At 45.4% G+C, this 24,903-nt stretch overlaps 2 protein-coding genes across 3 annotated transcripts; one reads left to right on the top strand and one right to left on the bottom strand.

Annotated features, from left to right (window-relative positions):
- Positions 1 to 2,816: 2,816 nt before the first annotated feature.
- On the top strand, positions 2,817 to 17,872 carry LOC121548622 (gelsolin-like). The gene is made up of 16 exons (XM_041860140.2): positions 2,817 to 2,896; positions 12,141 to 12,334; positions 12,504 to 12,658; positions 13,075 to 13,236; positions 13,542 to 13,691; positions 13,860 to 13,949; positions 14,059 to 14,191; positions 14,365 to 14,669; positions 14,980 to 15,113; positions 15,357 to 15,447; positions 15,716 to 15,886; positions 16,191 to 16,365; positions 16,522 to 16,643; positions 16,874 to 16,951; positions 17,185 to 17,245; positions 17,377 to 17,872. Exons 2-16 carry the CDS (start codon positions 12,142 to 12,144, stop codon positions 17,544 to 17,546), a joined length of 2,190 nt encoding a protein of 729 aa, XP_041716074.1. The 5' UTR covers positions 2,817 to 2,896; position 12,141; the 3' UTR covers positions 17,547 to 17,872.
- A 570-nt stretch (positions 17,873 to 18,442) lies between these two features.
- Positions 18,443 to 24,068, bottom strand: LOC121548632 (transcription termination factor 1). 2 transcript variants are annotated; one of them, XM_041860151.2, is made up of 11 exons: positions 23,983 to 24,068; positions 22,478 to 23,643; positions 21,656 to 21,783; positions 21,285 to 21,470; positions 21,047 to 21,125; positions 20,679 to 20,803; positions 20,107 to 20,302; positions 19,898 to 19,990; positions 19,621 to 19,686; positions 19,221 to 19,306; positions 18,443 to 18,668 (listed from the first exon to the last, which is right to left on the bottom strand). In XM_041860151.2, exons 1-11 carry the CDS (start codon positions 24,037 to 24,039, stop codon positions 18,493 to 18,495), a joined length of 2,358 nt encoding a protein of 785 aa, XP_041716085.2. In that variant the 5' UTR covers positions 24,040 to 24,068; the 3' UTR covers positions 18,443 to 18,492. The 2 variants fall into 2 exon arrangements, with proteins under 2 accessions (XP_041716085.2, XP_041716093.2); XM_041860159.2 differs by lacking the exon at positions 23,983 to 24,068 and adding an exon at positions 23,804 to 23,976.
- Positions 24,069 to 24,903: the final 835 nt, after the last annotated feature.

Below are 24,903 nucleotides of genomic sequence, written 5' to 3'. Positions count from 1 at the left end.
GCCCTCTTCTACCTTCATTTACAAACGTGCATACAATGCAAAGACATGGAAAATCAAATAGGTATACTATTCTATAAATGCAATCTATACATTTGATGCCCTGTGGTTATGAAAATAATTTGCATTTCAATGGGAAAGTCAGTCTATCTATGCTTGCCCCATGGGCAGAGCTCCAAAGCAGGAAAGGTAAACTACAGGTAAATGCCAAAATAAAGGAAACACTTTATTTTGAGGGATACAAAGTATATTGAAATATTGGTTCCTGAGTTAATTAAGCAATTAACATCCCATCATGCTTAGGGTCATGTATAAAAATGTTGGGCAGGGCATTCTTTTGGCTATCATGGCTATGCCCCCATTGAATGACAATGCCCCCATCCACAGGGCCCAAGTGGTCACTATAGTGATTCTTCCAATAGAATCCTATAACATTCTCAAAATCCTACAGGATTTTGTGTCACCTCTATCAGAATCCTATTGGACTACTTTTTCCGGTGAAGAAGCAGGATGTGGAGGTCCTGGGCTGGCGTGGTTACACGTGGTCTGCGGTTGTGAGGCCAGTTGGACGTACTGCCAAATTCTCTAAAACGACGTTGGAGGCGGCTTATGGTAGAGAAATTAACTTTCAATTATCTGGCAACAGCTCTGGTGGACATTCTTGCAGTCAGCATGCCAATTGCACGCTACCTCAAAACTTGAGACATCTGTGGCATTGTGTTGTGTGACAAAACTGCACATTTTACAGTGGCCTTTTATTGACCCCAGCACATTTACATTTACATCATTTAGCAGACGCTCTTATCCAGAGCGACTTACAAATTGGTGCATTCAACTTATGATAGCCAGTGGGACAACCACTTTTTTTTCTTTCTTTTTTATGGGAGGGTGGGGGAGGGAGGGGTAGAAGGATTACTTTTATACTATTCCAGGTATGCCTTAAAGAGGTAGGGTTTCAAGTGTCTCCGGAAGGTGGTCAGTGACTCCGCTGTCCTGGCATCGTGGGGGAGCTTGTTCCACCATTGGGGTGCCAGAGCAGCGAATAGCTTTGACTGGGCTGAGCGGGAACTGTGCTTCCATAGAGGTAGGGGAACTAGCAGGCCAGAGGTGGATGAACATAGTGCCCTCGTTTGGGTGTAGGGTCTGAACAGAGCCTGAAGGTAAGGAGGTGCCGTTCCCCTCACAGCTCCGTAGGCAAGCACCATGGTCTTGTAGTAGATGCGAGCCTCAACTGGAAGCCAGTGGAGTGTGCGGAGGAGTGGGGTGACATGATAGAACTTGGGAAGGTTGAACACCAGACGGGCTGCAGCGTTCTGGATAAGTTGAAGGGGTTTAATGGCACAGGCAGGGAGTCCAGCCAACAGCGAGTTGCAGTAATCCAGACGGGAGATGACAAGTGCCTGGATTAGGACCTGTGCCACTTTCTGTGTGAGTTAGGGTCGTACTCTGCGAATGTTGTAGAGCATGAACCTGCAGGATCGGGTCACCGCTTTGATGTTAGCGGAGAACGACAGGGTGTTGTCCAGGGTCAAGCCAAGGTTATTTGCACTCTGGGAGGAGGACACAATGGAGTTGTCAACCGTGATGGCGAGATCATGGAGCGGGCAGTCCTTCCCCGGGAGGAAGAGCAGCTCCGTCTTGCCGAGGTTCAGCTTGAGGTGGTGATCCGACATCCACACTGATATGTCTGCCAGACATGCAGAGATGCGATTCGCCACCTGGTTATCAGAAGGGGGAAAGGAGAAAATTAATTGTGTGTCGTCTGCGTAGCAATGATAGGAGAGACCATGTGAGGATATGACAGAGCCAAATGACTTGGTGCATCTGTGTAATGATTATGTGGATGGATTATCTTGGCAAAGGATAAATACTCACAAACAAGGATGTAAACAAATTTGTGCACAACATTTCAGAGAAATAAGCTTTTTGTGCATATGGAACATTTCTGGGATCTTATATTTCAGCTCATGAAACATGGGACCAACACTTTATATGTTGTGTTTATAATTTTGTTCAGTTTAGTTCACTTGTGTCCACTGTTCACCTTTAAATGTAATTGTCTAAGATGTTTGGAGAGTTTGTGTTCCATATGTTAAGCAGTCAAGTTAACTATAGTGTATAGCTAAGTTTTTAGGATAAATCCTTTAGAATGTAATGTAAATATCTATACAATTCCCATCGCCAAAATGTATAGAAATCCTATAGGATTCCAATACAAGGATCCAATTAGAATCCCATAGAAAAATATGGGAACCAGTCCTATTGGTCTCCTATAGGATTATGCGCATCCTATTGGAATTTATATACAAGAATCTAATAGGAAAATCATAGCAGTGTGCTGGATTCTGGTGTAGCGGTCTAAACTCCCGGCTCCAGACCAGATATGCCCCCTCGATGATGGGGGTTTGAGCCCCAGCTCAGCCAATTGTCTGTGCCCTTAATTAACTACTTTCTGTACCCCTCTCTATATCTATCTGTCCTGTTAAAAAAAAAACTATACAATAACTCTGATCCCTATTAAAAAAAATGTTTTTACCCAAAAAATCCTATATGATTCCAATAAAAAATCCTGAATCCATTTTGGAACCAGTCATATTGGATTTAGTTTCCTACATCTGATAGATCTTTCTTTTGGATGCTAATATAATTTTTTTATTGGAATCCTGTGTCTAAACGCAGCCATGGTGGCCCAACGCCCTATTAAGACGATTTATGTTGACGTTTCCTTTATTTTGGCAGTTACCTTTACCTGGTGCAGAAGGGAGTTGCCCATTCAGTCCTTGCTTACCCCTTACAATCTACGGAAGAGCGGTGTGACCTTATCGCTGAGCAACCTCTTCAAACCAGCTGCTAACGACGAGCATAATCGTTCATTTATTATTGCATACTTGCACATCAGGTAGGCTGTTTTGTTTTGAATTAAGATGTGTTTTGACATTTAAAATGTTTACAACTTTAGAATCGCTTATTATGTTCTCCAATTCTCTTGATTGCCTTCCTCATTGAAAGTCAGAGACAACAATGAAATGTTGTGGATTTTTGTTTTTGTTAAAACAAAGTGAAGATGTTCTAATAGGATGTTGAATAAATGTGACAATTTAAATTGTATACAGTTGTTCTCTACAAAGTAAAACAACATTTATTAATTCCTTATATTCTCATGAGAAAATATTTCTTAATTGAATTCCTTATCTTCTCAAATGTTAATTTATGAGATGTTGTGTAGTCATGAGTCCCTCCCTCTAGTATTACTTAATCTCATGATTAATGACTCACTTGCACAATAATCATGAGGTTTCTTGGGCAGTTTATAAACTGCTAGATAAGCCTTGGGCGTGGTATAGGGCCAGTTTCTTGCACAAAGCTTAGTCCTGGACTAAGAAGCATCTTCAATGGAGATTCTCCATTTAAAGTGCTTTTCAGTCCAGGACTAGGCTTAATCTGTGTCCAGAGAAACTGACCCATCAAGTAATGGATGAAAAGTGTAAAGTAGGCTAACCCACAGGCTATAAATAGTATCTGTTAATAAAACCAGGGCAAAACCATTTTTTATCTGCTGACATGAGAACATCATGCATGCAGTAGGTGTGATGCGTGTGATAGAAGGAGTCAGGCGCAGGAGAGTAATACGCATTCAAAGAGTTTATTCCGTCGATAAACAGTTGCGCAAGCATGTGACAACAACACTCAGGCACAGGGGAAAATACTACCCTGGCAACAACAAGGTAAGGGTAGCTCAACCGAGCTACACACAGCTCACAACAAACAATCACCCACACAGACAAGGAAGCAGAGGGAACACTTATACAATGACTAATTGGGGACAAGTGGAGTGATGATAAATGGATCGGCAGCAGCTAGTAAGCCAGTGACGACGAAACCTGCCCGAACAAGGAGGGGAGGCAGCCTCGGCGGAAGTCGTGACAGTACCCCCCCCCCCCCTTCACGCGCGGCTCCAGCAGCGCGCCGACCCCGGCGACGGCCAGGAGGACGCGGAGCAGGGCGAGCCAGATGGCGACAGTGGAAATCCCGTAACATGGAGGAAATCCTGTAAATGTAATGGAGGGATCGAGGATATCCCTCACCGGGACCCAGCACCGTTCCTCCGGACCGTACCCCTCCCACTCCACGAGGTACTGAAGACCCCCCTACCCGACGCCTCGAATCCAGGATGGAACGGACCGAGTACGCAGGGGCCCCCTCGATGTCCAGAGGAGGGACCTCCCGCACCTCAGACTCCTGGAGCGGACCAGCTACCACCGGCCTGAGGAGAGACACATAAAACGAGGGGTTAATACAGTAATCAGGGGGAAGTAATAACCTATATGTGACCTTGTTGACTCTCCTCAGGACTTTAAACGGCCCCACAAACTGCGGGCTCAGCGTCCGGCAGGGCAGGCGGAGGGGTAGATTCCGGGTCGAGAGCCAGACCCGATCCCCCGGTACAAAGACGGGGGCCTCACTGCGGTGGCGGTCAGCGTTGGCCTTCTGACGACGCACGGCGCGTTGGAGATGAACATGGGCAGCATCCCACGTCTCCTCTGCGCGCCGAAACCAGTCATCCACCGCAGGAGCCTCGGTCTGGCTCTGGTGCCATGGTGCCAGAACCGGTTGGTAACCTAGAACACACTGGAAAGGCGTTAGGTTAGTGGAGGAGTGGCGGAGAGAGTTCTGGGCATATTCTGCCCATGGCAAGAACACCGAACACTCCCCCGGCCGGTCCTGGCAGTAGGACCGCAGGAACCTACCCACGTCCTGATTTACCCGTTCCACCTGCCCATTACTCTCGGGGTGTAACCCAGAGGTCAAGCTGACCGAGACCCCCAGACGTTCCATGAACGCCTTCCAGACCTTGGACGTGAACTGGGGACCTCGGTCAGACACTATATCCTCTGGTACCCCGTAGTGCCGGAAGACGTGAGTAAACAGGGCCTCTGCAGTCTGCAGGGCCGTGGGGAGACCGGGCAGAGAAAGGAGGCGGCAGGACTTGGAGAAGCGGTCCACAACGACCAGGATGGTGGTATTACCTTGGGAGAGGGGAAGATCAGTTAGAAAATCAATGCTAAGGTGAGACCATGGTCATTGTGGAACTGGTAACTGTTGTAGCTTACCCGCTGGGAGGTGCCTAGGTGCCTTACTCTGGGCGCACACCGAGCAGGAGGAGACGTACACCCTCACGTCCTTAGCCAAGGTAGGCCACCAGTACTTTCCACTCAGGCAGCGCACTGTACGGCTGATACCTGGGTGACCAGAGGAGGGTGACGTGTGTGCCCAGTAGATCAGACGATCACAGATAAGAGCAGGCACGTCCTGCAGCCCAGCTGGACACTGAGGTGGAGAGGGATCCGTGCGTAATACCTGCTCTATATCTGTGCCCATCGCCCATACTACCGCCGCTACAATGCAGGAGGCCGGCAGTATGGGAGTGTTGTCTCTGGGCCTCTCCTCTGTGTCATACAGCCGGAACAGCGCGTCTGCCTTCACGTTCTTCGTACCCGGGATGTATGATAGAGTGAAATCAAACCGGGGGAAAAATAGGGCCCACCTGGCCTGGCGAGGATTCAGCCTTCTCGCTGCCCGGATGTACTCCAGGTAACGGTGGTCCGTCCAGACGAGGAAAGGGTGTTTTGCCCCCCCCCTCGAGCCAATGCCTCCACACGGTCAAGGCTCGAACAACAGCCAACAGCTCCCGATCACCAATGCCGTAGTTCTGCTCTGCCGGGCTGAGCTTCTTCGAAAATAACGTACAGGGGCGGAGCTTGGGTGGCATACCCGAGCGTTGAGACAGGACAGCTCCTATCCCAACCTCGGACGCATCCACCTCCACTACGAACGGTAGTGATGAATCGGGGTGGGCCAGTACTGGGGCTTAGGTGAACAGACCCCGCAGTTTGCTAAAGGCCAGGTCAACCTCAGCAGACCAGCTGAGCCGGGACGGCCCACCCTTCAACAGGGAGGTAATGGGAGCTGCGACCTTGCCAAAGCCCCGGATATACCTCCGATAATAGTTGGCAAAGCCAAGGAAGCGCTGCACATCCTTAACTGTGGTTGGAGTCTGCCAATTACGCACGGCTGAAATGCGATCTCCCTCCATCTCCACACCTGAGGTGGAAATGCGATATCCAAGGAAGGAGATGGACTGCTGGAAAAACATACACTTCTCTGCCTTAGCATAAAGGTCATTTTCCAACAGTCGGGCCAGCACCTTGCGAACCAGGGACACATGCTCGGCGCGCGTAGTGGAATACACCAGGATGTCATCGATGTAGACCACTACACCGCGACCAAGCATGTCCCGAAACACCTCGTTCACAAAGGACTGGAAAACGGAGGGAGCATTCATCAAACCATAGGGCATCACCAGGTATTCATAATGCCCCGTGGTTGTGCTGAATGCTGTCTTCCACTCATCTCCCTCTCGGATACGCACCAGGTTGTACGCACTCCTGAGATCTAATTTGGTGAAGAAGCGCGCCCCATGCATTGACTGAATCACTGAAGGAATGAGGGGGAGAGGATAACTAAATCTTATTGTCTCCCTGTTCAGTGGTCGATAATCAATGCACGGGCGCAGACCTCCATCCTTTTTCTTCACAAAGAAGAAACTCAAGGAGGCGGGTGAAGTGGAGGGACGTATATACCCCTGGCGCAGGGACTCGGTGACATATGTTTCCATAGCCACCATTTCAGCCTGTGACAGGGGGGTATACAGTGGGGAAAAAATGTATTTAGTCAGCCACCAATTGTGCAAGTTCTCCCACTTAAAAAGATGAGAGAGGCCTGTAATTTTCATCATAGGTACATGTCAACTATGACAGACAAATTGGGGGGAAAAAATCCAGAAAATCACATTGTAGGATTTTTAATGAATTTATTTGCAAATTATGGTGGAAAATAAGTATTTGGTCACCTACAAACAAGCAAGATTTCTGGCTCTCACAGACCTGTAACTTCTTCTTTAAGAGGCTCCTCTGTCCTCCACTCGTTACCTGTATTAATGGCACCTGTTTGAACTTGTTATCAGTATAAAAGACACCTGTCCACAACCTCAAACAGTCACACTCCAAACTCCACTATGGCCAAGACCAAAGAGCTGTCAAAGGACACCAGAAACAAAATTGTAGACCTGCACCAGGCTGGGAAGACTGAATCTGCAATAGGTAAGCAGCTTGGTTTGAAGAAATCAACTGTGGGAGCAATTATTAGGAAATGGAAGACATACAAGACCACTGATAATCTCCCTCGATCTGGGGCTCCACGCAAGATCTCACCCCGTGGGGTCAAAATGATCACAAGAACGGTGAGCAAAAATGTCCAGGCCCGTCTGAAGTTTGCTAGAGTGCATTTGGATGATCCAGAAGAGGATTGGGAGAATGTCATATGGTCAGATGAAACCAAAATATAACTTTTTGGTAAAAACTCAACTCGTCGTGTTTGGAGGACAAAGAATGCTGAGTTGCATCCAAAGAACACCATACCTACTGTGAAGCATGGGGTGGAAACATCATGCTTTGGGGCTGTTTTTCTGCAAAGGGACCAGGACGACTGATCCGTGTAAAGGAAAGAATGAATGGGGCCATGTATCGTGAGATTGTGAGTGAAAACCTCCTTCCATCAGCAAGGGCATTGAAGATGAAACGTGGCTGGGTCTTTCAGCATGACAATGATCCCAAACACACCGCCCGGGCAACGAAGGAGTGGCTTCGTAAGAAGCATTTCAAGGTCCTAGAGTGGCCTAGCCAGTCTCCAGATCTCAACCCCATAGAAAATCTTTGGAGGGAGTTGAAAGTCCGTGTTGCCCAGCGACAGCCCCAAAACATCACTGCTCTAGAGGAGATCTGCATGGAGGAATGGGCCAAAATACCAGCAACAGTGTGTGAAAACCTTGTGAAGACTTACAGAAAACGTTTGACCTGTGTCATTGCCAACAAAGGGTATACAGTGCGGAAAAAAAGTCTTTAGTCAGCCACCAATTGTGCAAGTTCTCCCACTTAAAAAGATGAGAGAGGCCTGTAATTTTCATCATAGGTACACGTCAACTATGACAGACAAAATGAGGAAAAAAAATCCAGAAAATCACATTGTAGGATTTTTAATGAATTTATTTGCAAATTATGGTGGAAAATAAGTATTTGGTCAATAACAAAAGTTTCTCAGTACTTTGTTATATACCCTTTGTTGGCAATGACACAGGTCAAACGTTTTCTGTAAGTCTTCACAAGGTTTTCACACACTGTTGCTGGTATTATGGCCCATTCCTCCATGCAGATCTCCTCTAGAGCAGTGATGTTTTGGGGCTGTCGCTGGGCAACACGGACTTTCAACTCCCCTCCAAAGATTTTCTATGGGGTTGAGATCTGGAGACTGGCTAGGCCACTCCAGGACCTTGAAATGCTTCTTACGAAGCCACTCCTTCGTTGCCCGGGCGGTGTGTTTGGGATCTTTGTCATGCTGAAAGACCCAGCCACGTTTCATCTTCAATGCCCTTGCTGATAGAAGGAGGTTTTCACTCAAAATCTCACGATACATGGCCCCATTCATTCTTTCCTTTACACGGATCAGTCGTCCTGGTCCCTTTGCAGAAAAACAGCCCCAAAGCATGATGTTTCCACCCCCATGCTTCACATTAGGTATGGTGTTCTTTGGATGCAACTCAGCATTCTTTGTCCTCCAAACACGACGAGTTGAGTTTTTACCAAAAAGTAATATTTTGGTTTCATCTGACCATATGACATTCTCCCAATCCTCTTTTGGATCATCCAAATGCACTCTAGCAAACTTCAGACGGGCCTGGACATGTACTGGCTTAAGCAGGGGGACACGTCTGGCACTGCATTATTTGAGTCCCTGGCGGCGTAGTGTGTTACTGATGGTAGGCTTTGTTACTTTGGTCCCAGCTCTCTGCAGGTCATTCACTAGGTCCCCCCGTGTGGTTCTGGGATTTTTGCTCACCGTTCTTGTGATCATTTTGACCCCCACGGGGTGAGATCTTGCGTGGAGCCCCAGATCGAGGGAGATTATCAGTGGTCTTGTATGTCTTCCATTTCCTAATAATTGCTCCCACAGTTGATTTCTTCAAACCAAGCTGCTTACCTATTGCAGATTCAGTCTTCCCAGCCTGGTGCAGGTCTACAATTTTGTTTCTGGTGTCCTTTGACAGCTCTTTGTTCTTGGCCATAGTGGAGTTTGGAGTGTGACTGTTTGAGGTTGTGGACAGGTGTCTTTTATACTGATAACAAGTTCAAACAGGTGCCATTAATACAGGTAACGATTGGAGGACAGAGGAGCCTCTTAAAAAAGAAGTTACAGGTCTGTGAGAGCCAGAAATCTTGCTTGTTTGTAGGTGACCAAATACTTATTTTCCACCATCATTTGCAAAAAATTCATACAAAATCCTACAATGTGATTTTCTGGATTTTTTTTCTCATTTTGTCTGTCATAGTTGACGTGTACCTATGATGAAAATTACAGGCCTCTCTCATCTTTTTAAGTGGGAGAACTTGCACAATTGGTGGCTGACTAAATACTTTTTTCCCCCACTGTATATGACTCCTGGGAGGTACAGCGTCTACCCAGAGGTTTATTGCACAATCCCCCGCCCGATGAGGTGGTAATTTAATAGCCTGCGTTTTCGAGAACGCTTGCGCCAGATCTAGCTATTCAGGGGGAATGCGCACAGTGGAGGTACTGTCTGGACTTTCCACCGTGGTTGCACCAACGGAAACACCTAGACACCTACCCTGACACTCTCGTGACCACTCCGTGAGAACCCTCTGCGGCCATGAAAAGGTGGGGTTGTGGAGTGCTAGCCAAGGGATACCTAATACCACAGGGAAAGCAGGAGACTCAATAATGGTAAAAGTCACCTGCTCACAATGATTCTCCAGGGTAATCATGGTGACTGGTGCAGTAACTTCCTTAACCAACCCGGACCCTAATGGTCGACAATCAAGTGCTCTGATGGGGCGTGGAATGGATAGGGGAATCAATGGAATGCCTATACAGTGTGCGAATGCCCTGTCCATAAAGTTCCCAGCTGCGCCTGAATCGACTAGCGCCTTACACTGGGGAACATCCATGTGCTCAGGAAAGGAGATGAGTATTTTACAGTGCACAGCAGAGGGCTCTGAACGAGTGTGGGTGTTTGATACCTGTGGTGATGCGAGAGTGCCCTGCCTGCCACCTCCAGGACCAAAAGAACGTTGACTAAGACGTGTGGTGAAATGTCCCTTCGTGCCACCAGAGTGGCACTGTCGCTGTCGTCCTCCGCTCTCTCGGCCGGCGGCTCCACCCAGCTCCATCGGCTCGAGGTCCGGGTCTTTCGGGGTGGAAACGGGCAGACCCCTACCAGGACGTCCTCTGGCTGCCAGCAGGGTGTCCAACCGAATGGCCATGTCCACCAGTTTATCGAAGGACAACATGGTGTCCCGGCAGGCTAGCTCCCGTCGGACGTCCTGCCGCAGATGGCACCGGAAATGGTCGATCAGGGCCCGCTCATTCCACCCGGACCCCGCTGCCAGCGTCCGGAACTCCAACGCGAAGTCCTGCGCGGTCCTCTTCCCCTGCCTCAGGTGGACCAGTCGCTCACCCGCCTTTCGACCCTCGGGTGGGTGGTCGAATACCGCCAGAAAGAAGTGAGCGAACTCCCTGTAGTCCTCCAACGCGGCTCCTCCCTCGTTCCACACCACGTTGGCCCACTCCAGGGCTTTCCCACAGAGGCAGGAAACGAGGACGGACACTTTCTCCCGCTCCGATGGTGCCGGCCTGATGCTGGCAAAGTAAAGCTCCAATTGGAGGAGGAATCCCTGGCACAGCGCCGCTGTCCCCTCAAACGCCTGTGGTCGAGATATCTGGATCCCTCCTGGTGCTGGGGTGTAGGTGGCTGGATCCGGTTGGCCAGCTGGTCTCGACAGATCGGGTCTGGTCCTCTCCTGGCATTGGACGACCTGAAGAACCCAACCCATCGCTTCCCCCAAGCTGGCCAGCATCGTGGAGTGCTCCTGGACCTGTGCCACAACTCCAGGCATGCGCTCTTCTCCTGCTGACTCCATAGCGGGTGGGTGATTCTGTGATGCGTGTGATAGAAGGAGTCAGGCGCAGGAGAGTAATACGCATCCAAAGAGTTTATTCCGTCGATAAACAGTTGCGCAAGCATGTGACAACAACACTCAGGCACAGGGGAAAATACTACCCTGGCAACAACAAGGTAAGGGTAGCTCAACCGAGCTACACACAGCTCACAACAAACAATCACCCACACAGACAAGGAAGCAGAGGGAACATTTATACAATGACTAATTGGGGATAAGGACCAGGTTTGTGTGATAAATTAGACAAGACAAGTGTGGTGATGATAAATGGATTGGCAGCAGCTAGTAAGCCGGTGACGACAAACGCCGAAACCTGCCCGAACAAGGAGGGGAGGCAGCCTCGGCGGAAGTCGTGACAGTAGGTGGTTTTATTATAGGGTCCAAACAATATTGCCTGATGACTCATACTAAATTTTATTTGACTGTTCTATTTGTCATGGTGTAGAAGACATTTTAGTGGGCGTGGCATTTGGACGGAGTGATGCGGATTGGTAGCCAGGCAAGAAAAAATAAATCAGCAGCTGAAACAATGGGTCAGTGTTTTGCATGGTTGGGTGCCCCGGTTGGGTGGATATTTCACTTAAGGGCCAATGGAATGGTCTAAAATGTTTGAACTCCGCCCAGCCAGGGCACCGGGCCATGCAAAACGAACTCGCTCACTCCTCTTTGTTTTGGGAGGGGACTAGCCTAGTGTATCATGTGTGAGGGAGGATAATGGAGAAAGCCCTTGGGCAAGATGAGGCTAATGCTACTAATTGGCTAGAGATATGAGAGCACTCCCTCATCTCTTTCTCTGCTCAGACAAGTTATTTATGAGCGAGTGGTGAAATCAAGACCTGTATCAACATTAGAGAACTTATCTGGTTTAACTGCTGTGTCTCTCCACAGAGACCTTATTTGACACATGATCCCTAACTCTTATCTTTAATCTTTCTATCAGTTCGAAGTGGCAAGGAGTGGAATGTTAGCACAAAACAGGTCTGGATTCCAGGCTATCCTAGGGACAGGTATCAATTTTGAATGGCAAGTTTTTCCCGCCCCATATCTTTATAGCATGGCGTACCACCCTGAGTTTAAGAGGGCCGGGAAGAAGCCTGGCCTCCAGGTGTGGAGAGTTGAGAGTCTGGACCTGGTGGCCGTGCCAGAGAGTCTGCATGGCGGGTTCTACTCAGGGGACGCATACCTTGTTCTCAATACCATCAAGCAACGTTCTGGGCATCTACAGTATGACCTTCACTTCTGGCAAGGTATAACTTGATCTGATCAGAATTACTTTATTTCTTGAAATGTTGTACAGTGTTTATACATGTCAGTCCAGTGATGTGTGTTCATGCACTTTTAAAATTGAAATCCATTCCATTATTTGTGAAAATAATGTTTGAAATGTGACCAATCATTATTTCTCTGGTCCTACAGGAGATGACTGTACACAAGATGAGAGTGGAGCAGCAGCCATTTTTACCATTCAAATGGATGACTACCTGGGTGGCAAACCTATTCAGTACCATGAGGTGCAGGGTTATGAGTCAAGAACATTTTCAGGCTACTTCAAAACTGGACTGAAGTACATGGTAATGTTCAAAGACGTGTAAAAAGAAACAAAGGAAGTCGCACAGTCTACATATGCTCCCAACAATTTAATGTGTAAGCCAACGTTTTGGCCCACAGTCTCTTCTTCAGTGTTCACAGTACCTTCTACTCAAGAAGGAACTGTGTGCTGGGTAGAAGGTATTGTGGGCCAAAACGTTGGTTTACCTGTTAAATTGTTGGGAGCATACTGTATGTATAGAGTATGCGATAATTTATTTATTTTGACACAGTTTACTATTCCGTTAGTCAGCACCTCCACCAACATGTTGGGGTGTGCGTCAGCTCATGCTTTTTACTGGAATGTTGAAAGACATTCAATACGTTTGTTATATGTATTTACTTATCTCAAGAACTCCTCCACTTATCTTATTGATTATCTTCCCAATCTTTACCTTAGAAAGGGGGTGTGGCTTCAGGGTTCAAGCATGTGGTGTCCAATGAGGTGAAGGTGCAGCGTGTGCTCCAGGTCAGGGGTCGGCATGTGGTTCGAGCCACAGAGGTAGCAGTCAGTTGGGACAGCTTCAACCAGGGAGACATCTTTATCCTCGACCTGGGCAAAGTAAGTTCACTGAAATCTATAACAGAGTTTCTACAGCAATCTATTTATCTATATTACTGAATTAATTTAGTGGAATTGTCTTTGTACACTGTAGGCTAAGACTGTATAGTAATTGCCCATGTTGTTAGCAAGCTGTTATTGTAAGCAATCTACTTTGAAACCAATATTGTTTTGGTCATGAATAATTTAAAAGCTCATTTGTATACGTTGAGCTATACTTTAACATAGTCAACAGGCAGAGGAGTTAGAGTTACAGTACTACACTTGGTCCACTGTACTGATAATCTTCACTCGTCGTATTACAGGAGATTTATCAATGGTGTGGTTCCAAGGCCAATCACTTTGAGAAGCTGAAGGCCACTCAGGTGTCAAAGGATATCCGTGACAACGAGCGATGTGGACGGGCTGAGTTGTACATATGTGACGAGGGGGCAGAACGTGAGAAGATGCTGGAGGTGAGTCTTTCACTGAGGAGTAAGGGACGGAAACAATGGTTCATTTCTATACACTTCAAAGTCATGCAACTGTTTATATGCTCCCAATAAACATCTATAGTTAGTTACCTTTTAACATATTGGTGATCATTCGCTGTGAGATGCCTGACTCTCGTTGTCTCGTTCCAGATTCTTGGACCCAAACCCGATTTGCCTGAGGCAAATACAGATGACACAAATACAGACGTGTCCAATAGGAAGCTGGCGAAATTATACAAGGTCAGATCAATTTTCGAAATAAACAATTTAATCATTAACTATTATGTAATAAGCAGTTTTTGAGCAGACCTTCAAATACAAATATTAAATTGAAATGTTTTCCCCAAAGGTATCTAATGCCAGTGGGGATATGGGCATGGATATGGTAGCATCAGAGAACCCGTTTTCACAGAATGCCCTGGAGTCAAATGACTGCTTTATCCTGGACAATGGCCCCAATGGCATGATCTTTGTCTGGAAAGGTATTGGTTTCTTTGTAGCGGCTGGTCTGACTTCTTTTGACTGTAAAACCCCAAGCTTTAATCTTCCTTTAGATTAGACACTACTTTTCAATACTGTTGTGCCTGGAAGTAATCACTCACTTAGTTCTTCTGCCTTTGCAGTTTAATCATGAGTTTATTTTGAATAAAAACAGGTAAGGCTGCTAACAAAGAGGAGAGAAGTGCGGTGATGAGTGCTGCCGAACAGTTTATCACAAAGATGGGCTACCCGAAGCACACCCAGGTCCAGATCCTACCTGAGAATGGGGAGACCCCTCTGTTCAAGCAGTTCTTCAAAATCTGGCGTGACGCGGACCATACAGTGGGGTTGGGAACAGCCTACGTGTCCAACAAAATCGCCAAGATCAAGAAGGTGCCCTTCGATGCCTCCACTCTCCATCACTCGGACGCCATGGCGGCTCAGCATGGGATGGTGGACGAGGGGAATGGAGAGAAGCAGGTGAGGAAAATGTTTTTTTGGGGGGATACTGGGGTTTTCTGAGTAAACACCATATGTGGTAGATGGTAGTTACCCTTAAATATTATGTGTCAAGGTTTAGGGTAGTCATGTGTCCTCAGTAAAGGGATACATACAGCCCCTAAGGGTTACGACTGCGGGCCTGCACACCCACAAAAAAAGGTGTCACAATCTCAGAAACAAGCCTTTGAGAAAAGAGCTGCAAGGGGTGTTACCTTTTTCCATTCATGGACCCTTTTCCATTAATGGACTACTACTAGTAAGAGCTGTATTTACCTGTTAACCTCCGTAGATCTGGCGTATTGAGGGAGCTGACAAGGTGCCTGTGGAGCCCTCCACCTATGGACGATTCTATGGAGGAGACAGCTACATCATCCTCTACAACTACCAGCATGGAGGCCGTAACGGACAGGTCATCTACATGTGGTAAAGACCATGGAGATTATCCTTCTGTAAGCGACCGCAGGAAGCTTTACTATGTGTTATTACACAGTCTTACAGCAAAAACTGCTATCGCCCCTGTATCGGTACAGTCGGCTTCATCATTTATGAGCACCAGGGCTTTTGCTACATACTGTATTAGACACATCTGAACCAACTATATACTGTATGACATAACATAAGCACAACTGTATGTGAATAGCACTTGAATAGTACTATTTTCCACAGGCAAGGAGTGGATTCTAGCCAGGATGAAATTGGAGCCTCTGCCATCTTGGCTGCTCAGCTGGATGACGAGTTGGGAGGAGGGGCAGTACAGGTGACTGGATCGTTTTGATTTATCGCAGTCTGGCCCGGATTATACGGTCCAGATAATGTTTAATCAAGATGCTCTGGATTACAGAATTGAACAATATTAGTCAGTTTTTTTGTCTGCAGATGCTGGATCTATATGAATACCTTTCCATGGTCATGGATATCAACAGGGTCAGAGCATTGGTCTGTAAAATGAAATGAGGGAAGGTTAGGTTTAAAGCCAGGTATATGACACTATGATTTTCGATCTGTCTGTTTCTACCGTGTTGAAGGTGCGGGTGATCCAGGGTAAGGAGCCCGCCCACCTCATGAGTCTTTTCGGGGGGAAGCCGATGGTAGTGCACCAGGGTGGTACCTCCAGAGAGGGTGGCCAGGCCCACGCTGCAGACACACAGCTGTTCCAGGTGCGGTCCAATGCTGCTGGCTGCACACGCGCCATAGAGGTGAGTAACAGGAGATGGAAGGTGAGGTGGGAAGAGCTCAATAAAGGAAGCAAACAAGCCGAAACAGGGAAGGACTAACCTGAACTTGTCCAATAAGAAAGGCTTGTTAGTTCATTACAAAATGTCTTTGCTACGGTGTACACTAATATACCCCAGTAGATAGAGTGGAGTAGCCAGCCCTTGTGATGTATGGTCAGTTTGTTGGTGAAGCTGACTACAGTCCGTTTGCTACTGCAGAACTGTAGTTAGTACCTCCAGTGTACAGTATTTTTCACTGCCTCCTCTCTTCCTCTCTCCACTCAAGGTTGATGCTGCTGCCTCAAATCTGAACTCCAACGATGCCTTTGTGCTGGTGACCCCGGCATCCTCCTTCATATGGGTGGGAAAGGGGACAAGTGACAGTGAGAAGCATGGAGCTCAAAAGCTAAGTGACCTTCTAGGGGTCTCGGCCTCAGAGCTGGATGAAGGTGAAGAAGCAGGTACATAGGGAAATCCTGTCAGCAGTCAAATTCACTAGGAAATGGTGTTTAGCCATTAGCCACAGAATGTTACTTATGAGGATACAAGACAAAGCTTATTCATCCGCTCCATATTCTTCCAGATCCACAATTGTATGTATGTGTTTGTGTGTCAAGATGACTTTTGGGATGCTCTGGGAGGTAAAGCGGACTACCATACCTCAGCCAGACTGAAAAACAAAATGGACGTTCATCCACCACGCCTGTTTGCCTGCTCCAACAAAACTGGCCAGTTCATTGTGAGTCTGCCCTTCTTTTATAACTATAGTATAGCATTTTCCAGCTTACTTTGCTGCATTCCTGTTTACATTATTTGAATATCCATTTGGACAAATTCAGTTTCCTCTGCTAATGAAATAGCCTTTGATCCACATTTTTTTACGTAACAGTGTGGGAAACCATTTCCTTGTCCTCCGGAATGTGCACTGACCTGGCCCGTTGTCAAAATGCCACAATACTATTTCCACAGATTGAAGAGGTGCCTGGGGAGATGACACAAGAAGACCTGGCCCCAGATGATGTCATGCTCTTGGACACCTGGGAACAGGTGACTAGTAGAGGGATTGTCAAGGTGCAACCAGAGCCACGTTCAGTAGCCGAACGTTGTAGAAATGCCATAAATAGAGCCAACGCGATTCTTTATTCCACATGTCAGAGGGGCATGTTTGTTCTGCATAGCATATTTCGATCTGAACGTTCTATCCTACTGAAAGTGCCTCATGTTTTTTGCGAATAATGCACACCTGTTGATTCGCTAAACATTTTCCATATACCCTTCAGATCTTTGTTTGGATCGGTGATGAAGCTCATGAGGAGGAGAAGACCGAGGGTATGGCCTCAGGTAAGCAATGGTGGTTATAAAACAAGATCACATAATTACCTGATAAAAGTGCCGCAGGGAACTTAAATGTGCCGTTTCATGAAATGAACTGTTCTTTCTCTCCTCTTGCCTACTGCCTGTTCTGTGGTCAGCCGTTCGTTACATAGAGACAGACCCTACCAAGCGGGACAGCAGTACGCCCATAGTGAAGTTAAAGCAAGGGCATGAGCCTCCCACGTTCACTGGCTGGTTCTTGGGCTGGGACCATGGGTACTGGAGCAGTGATCCCCTTGAACGGGCCATGGCTGGTCTGTGTGTCTGAACCCCTCCAGGGTGAGGTTTCCCCTAGGGGCAACTTCACCCAAAGCTTCTACTTGACTCATTTGTGCAACTAACTAGGTATCCCCTTTCAACTGTTAGACTGGGTACCAATTTGTGATGGATAATATACTCTCTTGACGCTGTTTTGATCTTAGGGTTTTCTTGGAGAGAGAAAATCTTCATGTAATCCACACTACACAGTTTAGTTATTTCCTTTCCTTCTACGCTAATACTGTTAGCCCATGTATCTTTAGCAGTACGTTACTACATCTGTAATAAATGGGACAAGGATTTCTTCACTTCTGTAGCATGCCGGGTTCAGATATTCCTGTTTCTTGTGCAGACTGGGTTTCCATCACGACTCAAAGGGTATGTCATGTCCATCAAACATGCTGACAGTGGACGGAAACAGAAAAATATCAACAAAGCACAACTGGAAGCAGTCAAATATATTCACAAAACTAAATAACATGTATGACGCTCTACACCAGTTGTCAGCTATGTTAATAGCAGTCAATAGCTAAGAGGTTTTGATTTAGTGATTTTCATTAAAAAATGCTCGCATTGGATGAAGACCAGCCAATCATGACAGCGCAACTAGAACCAATGAGACATTTATTCAAATAAATAAAAGGGGATTCGATAAAAATGTAACCTGTTAAGAGATTTGCAAACACACAATACAGAACAAAACAATTATACAGCTGGTTACCAGAGTATTCACCAAATCCCCTAGAATGCATTAAATCAAAGTGAATCGTTATGGGGGTGACGACATTGTAATGTCTTACAGAAACCCAAAAGTTAATCGTTATTAACCACCTCCATGAATGAGCCGAATCCTTAATTGTGTGACAGAGAGGGGCACACTGCTATCCCCCCCACCCACCCACCCAGTGGGGCATTGAGCCTCCTTGAGCCAGATCCATGTGTGCTTTGTGTATTCATCAACTGTTCTCAACCTCACTGTAGTAGTTGCTGTCCTCCTCATTATCAAAGATCTCAGAGAGTAGGAAGAGCTCTTGTGGATCGTTTCTGGACACCACCTCTCCTGATTTTATCAGAACTTTCAGTCTCTCTTCAAACTTGGGGAGAACTCTACTGTTGAGGAAGTCAATGATCTCTGAAAAGAAAATACAGAAATTAAATCAGTAAGTGGTTCCAGCAAACAAGGTGCGTGCCAAATGGCACCCTAGTCCCTATATAGTATACTATTTTTTACCAGGGCCCATTGTCAAATGGAGTGCGCTTTATAGGGAATAGGTGTGATTTGGGACAAAATCAAAGCACTCTTCCCCAAAGCATCATTATATTTAAACAGTACGGTCAAGGGGGACCTAGCGACATTTCCTCTCCCTTTATGTCGTCACTGATCATAGTGATTCACATGTAACTATTCTAATGAAATGCTAAAAACCTAGCGATAGAGAATATTGTGTGGTCGCCTGGGGTGGTACAGTGGTCTAAGCCGCTGCCTCGGGCTCACAGGTACTGTGTACTACTGCTGTGAGCATGGGTTTGAATCTGACCCACTGCTCTAGTGCTCAATCCTCCAATCTACTTCTCTCTTTCTATCCTGTCCAATAAACAAGAATGACAAAAGGAGTGGGTCTGCCCTACTCCTTTAAAAATAATAGAAGAGGCTAGTGTGTATATAACAGTAGCTTACACCTACCACAGAAGGACCTGCTCTCCCACAACGGAACTTTGGCTACTTTTAGTATGTAGTAATGCGTCTGTACGTAGCGAGGAGTAACATCCCTTAAAGGATAAGATCAAATACAAATGTTAGCACATAGCACTGCATTACAACACACATACATCACACTGACATGCACTGTTGCATTCCACACTCCTAGAAGATAGAACACGTTTTGTAAGAGCTTTGTCATGCATTGATCTAATTCAATGACATCTCAGCGTTGTACTGAGAGACTTGACAATCTAAAAGTTAATACTAACACAACACAAAACCTTAAATCAGAGAAAATGTCAAATTCCATAAACGTAACAAGGTAATCCATGACACATTGTCTAAAATGACCTATAATCTGAGTTTAATAACAACTTCTTACCCAATTGTGTGAGCAATTTCTTCCCAGTCGATATCTGCAGCATCTTCCACCTGCATTGCATTCAACCTGAAAGGTCAAAAATTACATGAATAAAAGTTCACCATGCAACAGTTTCACATGAAGATATCAGGACCAAAACTCTACCTTTTGTCCTGTGTATCACGACAGTGCAGAAAGGTCCAAGTCAACGTCACTAGACTGGGCTAATAAATCTTAAACAAAGTATCAAAAAACAGATTCACCATTGCATAGATTGAATGGAAATCAACACACTTACACTTTGATCAAATCCACTTTGCCCTGTAAGGATTTCGTGCCTCCACTGAACACTGGTTGTTCATATGCCATTTTGTGCTTCAAAACAGTCAACCTGGAAAAGAAGGATCAAAGATACAGCCTCAAAAGTTCTGAATCTGAACGCTTGTGTAAACAATTCAATGAGAACGGTTTGTTTTGTAACAGCTACCCCTGAAACCCCCTACCCACCATTTTGCTCGACACTGGGACCAGTGGCGCGTTTCAACCGTCTGGCCCACATCTGTCCAGGGGATGTTGTTGTACAGCTTGTCTTTCCTAATGATGGCCGGTCCACTGCCAGGCTCTGCCTGTCCCACCAGGTGCTTCCGCACAGCTTCCATTAGTCTTTTCAGTTCTTCCTCGGTCCACGCTCCTCTGTTTGCAGCTGAGAAATACACACCAAACAAAGCGAGAGCATTGCCCCAGGTCATACAATGCTAACAACCATTTTCCCAAAAAGATGAGTGGAGCAGGATGTTCGGCAAGGATGTCAGAGTCAATATATTAAAGCTGTAATCAGTGAAACTGCCACATTTGTTTGGGATATTATAAAGTTACTTCAAACACTTTTTTTCTCCCTTTGGCCATCATTGCATGCGTGATAGATCTGCAGAATAATTGTTTTACCATGATGCTGGACATCCTCTCTTCTGTTTCATCAAATAGACAAAAACAATAACTAAGACGCTGGGGCGAACAGTGGCAATGTGTCACCTTATGCAGATTCCAGCTTTAAATTCCCAAAGTTCCCAATGACTTACACATCTGAGCAAAACGTTTCTCAAGGGCCGTTTCGCTTCGGCCAGTCAACTGCGAGATCGTCGCCCACTTGTTGCCGTGCAACGTCTGCAGTTTTTTCAAAGAGTGAAGTTCTTCTTTGGTGAACCTTCGGTAAGGAAATCAAGGAAATAAGCTTTCAAAGTGGCGCAATATGTCTGCAAAATGTTAGCAAACCGTAAAGTGGTTATATCAGAACAATAGCACAGTTGTGAACACTGTAATTAAAGAAAATGCAAATATAATATTACTATACTTTCGTACACTGTATATAGAGGCAACATAATGTAAGCCGTCATAGCCGTTTATGACCGTTAGGGTCATTTCCTTATAGTAACTAGCCCCGTCTCACCTGCCCATGTAGTTGCCGCCATCAAACATTTTCCTCCCACGTATATAGACGTGATGCCAAGGCCTGGGTATTCCTTCAGCTGGATCAACAGGTTAGGAAGAGGTGAGATCAGTTTTCTGGGAAATTCCTTAGCATACTTTTTTGACCATTGTAGACAATGCTGACGAACAGGGATGTAATGTGGATAAAACTGGATAAAGTTCTCTAAGCGAATTAACCTGGCTACAAGACGACGTACCTATTCTTTCATGGAATCTGTGCTGACTCTTCAACTTCTTGATATTTGCTTCTTCCTCTTTGAAGTGCTGTGGATGGAAGAGCTTAGAGGCACTCTGAATCCCAGTGAGAGCCAGGAAGTCATAGACGTTACTCTCGAGTCGTTTGTTCTCCTGTGCATTGAATCTTCCACTTCGCAGGGAAAGGCCTGGGAACAACAGAAGATTCCACAGGGGCTTAACCGATTGGTTCGAAATGATAAAACATATGATAATACATTCAGCCACATCTCTAAACACAGTAACATCTTACATATCATTGCTTACATGTTACATAATGCCGTGATAAACACTCAAAAATATTGAACCATGAGTGGCTGAAGAATAAACGTACCTTGTCTTCGGAATTCCTTGAATCGATCAAGATCATACTTTATCATCTTACGGATCTCATCAACTGACTTTGTCTCTACATTGGGAATGAACTCTTTGAGATCATTCAGAGCCTGCCAGTCGTCCACACTGTAGAATAATGAGGGGAGAAAATCATTAACAAATGTCTAAACATCTGTTTTGAAACCTCTGAGTTGACAGAGAAAGAGAGACATGCCTTCCTCTCTGCACAGGAAGAGGTTCCAGATGAAATTCTGGTACACAGCATTCACAACAGGTCTGGTTTTCACCAGCAAATGCTACTGGGCAATTCCACGGAAACAGAGTGATGCAGAGACAGATTTTTCACTTTAAAATGCATGTCGAACAAAAACCAATGATTGCAAAGTGAAACAAACCATACAATTATGCACAATAACTACTTTTAACAAGTTCCACAGAAAATTTTACAAAAACACATTTACTTGAAGAACAGTGCAGATGCAAATTTTGGTAACAGCATGAGTATGGGGTGTTGGTGCAGTCATTCTGTTACCAAACTTTGCATTGGCACTGTTCTACAAGTAGCCTAAATGTATGTTTGTAAAATGTTCAGTGGAAATGGTTAAAAGTCATCCTTGTGCATAGAGTTGTAAGGTTTGTTAAACTTTTCAATCATTGGTTTTTGTTGGGCATACCTTAAAATGGAAAACCGGAGTCTCAGCATCACTCTTACTGTGGAATTGCCCTACTGTCAATGGTTGTGTTCACTAGGGAAATCACTCATTACAAATACGCTAGATTCACACTTCAATACAAGTGAACCAGGTTTCTTTCTACTCACCTTAGAGTTTCTTCCGTTAGGCTGGGTCTGTTGTGTTGGGTCCCTGTCTCAACCATGGTTGAATGGGCGCCCTCCTCTGTCTCACCGTTTGTTCCAGCATCATGAGTCCTGTTGTCATTTGGAACGGTTAAATCCAAAACATCTACTGCAGACTGAGAGTGGACACTGTCCATTCCCTTGTCTGACTCTCTGCTGTGTTCTTTTTTTCTCCCGCTGCCCTGCACAGCTGCAGACCCTCCATCCGTTTTCGGCCTCTTTGACTTCAATTTTCTTTCAGTTTGTTCTTTTATACCTGGAAGGTCTGCTTTATCTGGACAATCGTTCAGTTGACTCTCTCTGAGTTTTTTCTTCTTCCGTTTCCTCCTCTCGTTTACGTTCTCCTCTACCTCAGTTACCACATCTTTACCTCTCTTGACCGTTTCAGTGTGCAGTTCTATGATTTCTGCATCATCTGCTGTTCTTGAAACTGTCTGACAGCTTTCCGCTCCCTCTTCAAGATCTGTTTGTCTGTTCTTGTGCTTCTTCTTACTCTTTCTGGCCTCATCTGGCACTGTTACTGCTGAAACATCTACTGCAGGCTTTGAGAGGTCCCGATCTATCCCCCCTTCTGGCTCAATGTCATTATGTTTTTTCTTTTTCTTCCTGCTACTCATATTCTCCTCATCAGCAGTCACTCCATCCTCTCCCACCTGTTGTGTTTGAAGATTCTTTGACTTTTTCTTCGTTTTCCCTCCAGTTTGTTCCTCAGGATCTGGTACCTCCATTTCATCTTCAACAACATTTAGTTGATTCTCTTCCTTTCCCTTTTTACGTTTCTTCCTCTCTTTCTCCACCACTTCCAGCTCGGTCACTGTTTGCTCTTTATGTTTAGGTTCTTTACCCCTTTTCTTTACTGTCAATTGGTGAACCTCCTTTTGATTATGCTCAATTGCCGGTTCTTCTGGTCCCCTTTCAGATAGTGCTTTAGTCTTTTTCTTCTTCTTTTTGTCTTTTTTACATCCCTCGACTGTATCAGGTGCCACTGATGAGATTAATTCAGGAGTTTCTTCAAATAAAAGAGGGGATGTTCGAGACAATTCAAGCAATACGGGATTCTTAATTGCCCCCTGTTCAGTGGATGTCGAAGTCCCCAGCATGGTGGATGCAGCATAACCTATTTTCTCTATCTGTAACAGAAAGACAATATTAACGTTTATCCATTGTTTCCTAAATGTGAAAGCATGGATAGGCATGAACTTTAGCAGCTAGGTAACGTTAACTAGCTACCATAATTATATTAGCAAAATACGTGCATATGAAAACACACGTTCACTTTTTCGGACATACCTGCACACGTGTGATCAATGTTGGGATAACTAGCTAGCTGGCTGGCTAGTGGCTACATAACATGTGATAGTTCATCCAAATAGTCTAGCTAGCTAGGTAGCTAGCTGGCTACCTAACGAAAGTAGCGCTAGCTACGTAAATCAAATATGATACAACTCTTTTAAAAAACACAAATGTACCTGGTTGAACACGTGGTGAAAGTGAACCCGTAACTTCTTTGGTGACAAAAGTGACATCGACGGAAATCCGGAAATGTAAATCTCTTCTTTGGTGTTAACAATGTATGTGTGTGTGTGACTGTGACCAAAACTAGCTACTGCCACTCTGTGGTGGTGGATGTACTATAGAAATAGAATGAATAGGACGAGTTTGGAACCTCTAACACTGCCAATTTGACTGGTAAACTACACTCGCAATGGCTGCCTGCCTGGTATTCTGATCATGAGTCTCCCATCTGCATTCCCGTGTCATTTCCAACAATTAGGATTTATAGGTCTAGATTAGTATTCCCGCTATGACAACACTATAGTTGGGCAGATAATATTTTGAAGTTTTCAGAGATCTGTTAATTGTGCTTCTGTTGATAACATTTTTGAGGTTAGGGGATTTTTATGTGATTTTATGTGGTGATTTTAGGACGCTAAATACAGTCAGCAATGGCCAGCGATGAGTGCTGTGTGTTATAGACAGATATAGATTTGGGTATTCTATTTCTATAGGCCTAACTCAGGTCTAACTCATTATAATAGCCTATATTTTTGTTCTAAAGTAAATGTAGCTATATATCCTTTACAGTATTAGTCTACACAGCCTGAGATTGGTTTGGATTGGTTTGCTGAAAGTCATCCATGCCACGGCGCCCAGTGCTCGGTCTGATGTCCGGTCTGAATACAAGAGAACATGTAGCCTACCGTCTGGAGAGTTAATTAATGATTCATAATTGAAGAGAGAAGTTGTTGTTAGAAATTGCGTAATTCAAATCTGGTATTGGAATAAGAGAAAACATAATCAAGAGATATTCAATCCAAGCTAAATTTATGATATGCAAAATGTATGTATGATAAGTATGATGGTTCGTATACGGGCTCACTGAAATACCA

The sequence above is a fragment of the Coregonus clupeaformis genome, unplaced genomic scaffold (assembly GCF_020615455.1).
Source record: "Coregonus clupeaformis isolate EN_2021a unplaced genomic scaffold, ASM2061545v1 scaf0124, whole genome shotgun sequence".
In the NCBI taxonomy this organism is placed as follows: Eukaryota; Metazoa; Chordata; class Actinopteri; order Salmoniformes; family Salmonidae; genus Coregonus; species Coregonus clupeaformis.
This window is presented reverse-complemented; position numbering and strand designations above follow the sequence as displayed.

Bases quoted from the DNA above. Each gene is read 5' to 3' on its own strand.
- LOC121548622 (XM_041860140.2), top strand. From the start codon at position 12,142: ATGGCGTACCACCCTGAGTTTAAGAGGGCCGGGAAGAAGCCTGGCCTC. The intron at 13,950-14,058 runs GTCAGATCAATT...TTTTCCCCAAAG, and splicing joins AGCTGGCGAAATTATACAAG to GTATCTAATGCCAGTGGGGA. The intron at 16,952-17,184 runs GTGACTAGTAGA...TATACCCTTCAG, and splicing joins TCTTGGACACCTGGGAACAG to ATCTTTGTTTGGATCGGTGA.
- LOC121548632 (XM_041860151.2), bottom strand. From the start codon at position 24,039: ATGTCACTTTTGTCACCAAAGAAGTTACGGGTTCACTTTCACCACGTG. The intron at 21,784-22,477 runs GTGAGTAGAAAG...ATTATTCTACAG, and splicing joins CTAACGGAAGAAACTCTAAG to TGTGGACGACTGGCAGGCTC. The intron at 20,303-20,678 runs GTAAGTCATTGG...TGTATTTCTCAG, and splicing joins GAAACGTTTTGCTCAGATGT to CTGCAAACAGAGGAGCGTGG.